The sequence below is a fragment of the Penaeus vannamei genome, chromosome 43 (genome assembly GCF_042767895.1).
Source record: "Penaeus vannamei isolate JL-2024 chromosome 43, ASM4276789v1, whole genome shotgun sequence".
Taxonomy (NCBI): Eukaryota; Metazoa; Arthropoda; class Malacostraca; order Decapoda; family Penaeidae; genus Penaeus; species Penaeus vannamei.
The window spans coordinates 11,173,395-11,178,962 of record NC_091591.1 but is presented as its reverse complement, the minus strand read 5'-3'; the positions used below and the strand labels follow the sequence as shown (position 1 = coordinate 11,178,962).

The 5,568-nt window shown below is 39.0% G+C and overlaps 1 protein-coding gene across 1 annotated transcript in view; it reads right to left on the bottom strand.

The window, feature by feature from the left end:
* The window catches only part of LOC113807211 (uncharacterized), a 124,483-nt gene that overhangs the window by 17,026 nt on the left and 101,889 nt on the right, over positions 1–5,568 (bottom strand). Inside the window, exon 2 of the mRNA XM_070119131.1 lies at positions 368–521. Within this exon, the coding sequence (XP_069975232.1) occupies positions 368–521 (154 nt within the window). The remainder of the gene's footprint in view (positions 1–367; positions 522–5,568) is intronic.

Sequence of the window (5,568 nt, the reverse complement as noted above, 5' to 3'; positions counted from 1 at the left end):
AGAGAAGAGAGAGAGAGAGAGAGAGAGAGAGAGAGAGAGAGAGAGAGAGAGAGAGAGAGAGAGAGAGAGAGAGAGAGAGAGAGAGAGAGAGAGAGAGAGAGAGGGGGGGAGAGAGAGAGAGAGAGAGAGAGAGAAACTGATAGACAGACAGACAGAGAGAGAGAGAGAGAGAGAGAGAGAGAGAGAGAGAGAGAGAGAGAGAGAGAGAGAGAGAGAGAGGGAGAGAGTGAGTGAGAGAGAGAGAGAGATGAATAAATAAACAAACTGAACTATAAACAGATAGAAAGAAAAATAAAAACCAAACGAAAAAACAAACACCAAAACTCAAACTCAAACACCAAAAAACAGCACAGAAGGACCAAAATACCACCGAAAGACGAGGACTTTCGCACGTACGTTGGATAAGAAGTGCCAGCTGTTCGGCAAAACAGCTGATTGTGTCTCTGGATGCATGGCAGACCCCGGATGATCTCGCCCTGCACTTCAACCCCGAGTGCGAGGCTGAGCGCTGTCCACAACACCTGCGGAAAGGGGTTTGCATTAATTTGTTGTTGTTGTTGTTGTTGTTGTTGTATTTTTACATTTATTTCTTGGAGAATATTGATGGGTTTCCAAGGTTATTATCGTTATTATCATTATTTTTTCTTATTCGGATATAGTGGAAATTTTGGTATGTTTTTGTAAATTCGTTTTTTTATTATAATATAATACTTATAATAATTATAACGATAATCATGATAATTGTAATGATAGATATAATGACAATGATGGTGATGATAATGATAATAGCATCTAATGATAATTATAATGATAATGAGAATAATAATAGTAATGATGATATTTACGATTATTATTGTTATCATGGTGATGGTGATATTGATAACAAAGTAATGATGATGATAATAACAATGATAATGGTAATAAAAAGTAATATCACTCGTTGTCACCATCTTTACTCTGAATGTTAGAAAAAAAAATTGAGAGCAAAATCACCATCTTTTTTATTCTTTCGTCTGCAACTCTCTTATGCAGTAAATCGTATATTTATTCAAGTGATTATCACAAGGCTAACATATTTTTAAAAATATATACATATCTATATTATTTTATCAAATGCCGTTGTAGATCTAGGTGTATGAAGTTAATGCAAAAATACAATATCATTTTTTTATTTATGGGTAAGGTCACTCATTTCTCAGTATGTCTTTTGTGTATGTATCTATTTATGTATGTATGTATGTATGTATGTATGTATGTATTTATGAATGTATGTATGTATATATGTATGTATGTATGTATGTATATATGTATGTATGTATGTATGCATGTATTTATGAATGTATGTATGTATATATGTATGTATGCATGTATGTATACATGTATGTATGCATGTATGTATGCATGTATGTATGTACGTATGTATAGATGGATGGATTATAGAGAGATGGGTATACTCAATGTGTATGTATGTATGTATGTATGTAGGCATATGCGTATCATAAGTGTATGTATGCATGTATGCATGTATATTTGTGTGTATATATGTATGTATGTGTGTGTACGTAAGTAAGCATATCTGCATTTATGTATCCATATATGTCATTATTGCCATTTTCTTTGTTCTTCTTCTCCCTCCCTATCCCCCTTCTTTCGCAATTACCCGAAATCTCATATATATATATATATATATATATATATATATATATGTATATATATATATATGTATATATATATATATATATATATATATATATATAAATATATATATATATATATATATATATATATACATATATATATATATATATATATATATATATATATATATATATATATATATATATATATATATATATATATATATATATATATATATATACATATACATATCAATCGTCAAGTATAAACAGAAGACAGAGACTATTTTTTCTTTTTCTTTTTACCTTTGGTCTAGAACTCATCGAGATTATCCAAATAAAATTCCGTGACCGTGAGATGGAGAGAGAAGTCTTCCCGAGAGAATGAGAAGGTCGGAAGCATTTTCTTTTTTTTCGTCTTTTTTTTTTCGTTTTTTTTCTGCTAATTTTAGTAGAGATTTGTATCTGTCAGGAGAGAGAGGGGGAGGGGGAAGGGAGAGGAGGGGAGGGAGGGGGAGAAAAGGGGAGACGGAGAGAGAGAGAGAGAGAGAGAGAGAGAGAGAGAGAGAGGAGAGAGAGAGAGAGAGAGAGAGAGAGAGAGAGAGAGAGAGAGAGAGAGAGAGAGAAAGAGAGAATGAATGAACGATAAATAAAAGAATGGAAAAGAAAACGAAAAAAGAAAGAGAAAGAAAGAAAGAAAAGAAAAGGCAAAAGAAAGAAAAAAGAATATATATATATATCACTTCCCCCTCTCCCACACTGAATCCTCCCCTCCCCTCCCCCCCACACCCACCCACCGCAACACATTCTCACGGAACACATCATGCTGACCTTGCAACATTTCTCATTCATCCGGCGTTCTCATTTTGCCAAGTTCGGAACCCGCGAGAAGGTTAAAGCCTCACGGATGAATGAGGCATGAGTTAAGTATGAGGTATGAGTCAAGTATGAGGTATGAGTTAAGTATGAGGTATGAGTCAAGTATGAGGTATGAGTTAAGTATGAGGTATGAGTTAAGTATGAGGTATGAGTCAAGTATGAGGTATGAGTCAAGTATGAGGTATGAGTTAAGTATGCGGCATGAGTTAATTATGAGGTATGAGTTAAGTATAAGGTATGAGTTAAGTATGAGGTATGAGTTAAGTATGAATGGAGAATGGTGTAAATAAGATAGGAATGGAGAATGCGGTGTGAATGAGATAGGAATGAAATGTGAATGAAGAATGAGGTGTAAGTGAGATAGGAGTAAAGTATGAATGAAGTATGAATGAATGGATATGAATGAGAGAGAAAGAGAGAGAGAGAGAGAGAGAGAGAGAGAGAGAGAGAGAGAGAGAGAGAGAGAGAGAGAGAGAGAGAGAGAGAGAGAGAGAGAGAGAGAAGAGAAGAGAAGAGAAGGCCAGACAAGAAAAGAAAAAGGACAAGAAAAGCGAGAAATCGAAAGAGAAAAGCAAAGAGCATATATATGTATGTTTATCCTTATTTCCTCCTCATATTTCTCCAAATACGTAAACAAACCCTTGTTTTTTCTTTATCTCATTCCGTCTCCCAAGCGAAGAAGAGGAAGGAGAGGAAGGTAGCGGCTAACAGTGTGAAAAAATAGATTAGTCATCCATACTCAGACCCATCTCAGAAAAAAAAGACAAGCTGGCAACTCACCCAGACTGAGGAGCTCTCCGATTCACCCTTTTTTTTTTTTTTTTTTTTTATCGTCTGACACTGATACTTTTATTCACCTTTTTTGCATTATTAAGAATCATATACACCATTATTTTACTCATTTACTTGTTCATCTTTATTGAAATTTGTTGTCTTTATTACGTAACGACTTTTTCTCAAAATTTGGCGAATCGAAGTTCCCCAGAGTCGAAACTGAGTTGCCATTTATTCTTTTTCTTGAGAATAGTCACTAGCAGGGAAGAACACCTAGCAGGGCGAGCAGGTGGGTGCGTGAGCAGGTGGAAGAAGGGTGAGTGGGTAGGTAGGTGGGTGTATGTGTGGGTGGATGAGTAGGTGGAAGGAGGGTGGGTAGGTGGGTAGGTGGGTGGAAGGAGGATGGGTAGGTAGGTGGAAGGAGGGTGAGTGGGTAGGTGGGTGGGTGCGTGAGCAGGTGGAAGAAGGGTGAGTGGGTAGGTGGGTGGGTGGATGAGCAGGTGGAAGAAGGGTGAGTGGGTAGGTGGGTGGGTGCGTGAGCAGGTGGAAGAAGGGTGAGTGGGTAGGTGGGTGGGTGGATGAGCAGGTGGAAGGAGGGTGAGTGGGTAGGTAGGTGGATGGATGAACAGGTGGAAGAAGGGTGAGTGGGTAGGTGGGTGGGTGGATGAGCAGGTGGAAGAAGGGTGAGTGGGTAGGTGGGTGTGTGGATGAGCAGGTGGAAGAAGGGTGAGTGGGTAGGTGGGTGGGTGTATGCGTGGGTGGATGAGTAGGTGGAAGAAGAGTGGGTAGGTGGATGTGTAGGTGGGTAGCTGGATGTGTAGGTGGGTAGGTGGGTGGAAGGAGGATGGGTAGGTAGGTGGAAGGAGGGTGGGTTGGTGGGTAGGTGGAAGGAAGGTGGGTAGGTGGGTGGGTGGAAGGAGGGTGGAAGGAGGGTGGGTAGGTAGGTGGAAGGACGGTGGGTAGTAAGTGGGTAGGTGGAGGAAAGATGGGTGGATGGGGGTAGGTGAGTGAATGGGTGAGTAGGAGAGTGGATAGACGAGTAGGTGGAAGAGAGGTGGGTAGGTGAGTGGATGAATGAGTGGGTAGGTGAGTAGTTGGGAGGCTGGGTTGATGAGTAAATGTGTCCTTAGGTGCATAGGTAGGTGGGTGAGTAAGTAAGGGAAGCGTGGGTGGATAACTAGTTGGGTAGGTGGGTTGGAGAGTGGATGAATGGGTGAATGAGTGGATAGGTGAGTAAGTGGAAGACTGTGTTGGTGAGTGGATATGTACCTATTGAGTAAGTACGACAGGTGCGCGAGGATGCTGAAAGAAGGATAGTTGGATAGGTAAGTAAATAAATAACTAAGTACGTGGTTGGAATGGTAGATGGATACGAGAGTAAATGAGTGAATGAGTGAATGGGTGGATAAGCGCGCTGGGAACAAGCAGGTGGATAGGTGAGTAGGTGAGTAGGTGAATAGGTGAGGGCAAGGCAGCTCACGGTCATCCCCTAATGTTTTTTATGAATGCGGTTGCATCTCGACACCCTGTTGCTGCATCACTAGCCACATTGCACAGTTCAACCTTGCAGTGATGAACAGTGTCGATGTGTGCATAACTAGCTATTCAATTGACATTTTTTTATGACTTTTGTTGACTAATACTTCAAACAAATTTAACAATTTGATGTTCAGTTTATTTAATTTTCCTATTATGCGTTTCACAATAGTTATTCCTTTTTAGGGAGTATATAAGAAGAAAAAAATATATATGTACAATATATCAACACATTATGATTTTGAGAATCAAGGCATATAAAAATGTAAATTGAACATTTTATATTCCTCTATCAACACCTAAGATTCTCACCGTTTCATCACACACATACTTTTTTTCTCTCTCTCTCTTTTTTTTTACTGTTGCAAACAACTTTTTCCCCAACAGCTCGACCAGGGACAAACAGGACACTGCAGTTAAAACACCTTTTTTAGGACCTGAAGTGACGCTGAACCTCGCAGGAAAAGATATTAAAATTCCTAGCGAGGAAAAGCTGTTTTTATCTTTTTTTATCTATTTTTTATTTTTTATTTTTGTTAGAGAGATGGGATGCTGAACGGCTTCGTGTGACGTTGAACACTTTCACTCGATCGGGGTGTCTGCATCGCCGTGTGTGTCTGCTTCCATTTACGTTCACTTTTCCTCTCTCTTTCTGTCTCTGCCTTCATATTTGTTTGTCTGAGTCTTTCTCTGTTTCCCCTCCCTATATCTTTCTCTTTCTCTCTATCTCTCTCTCTCTCTC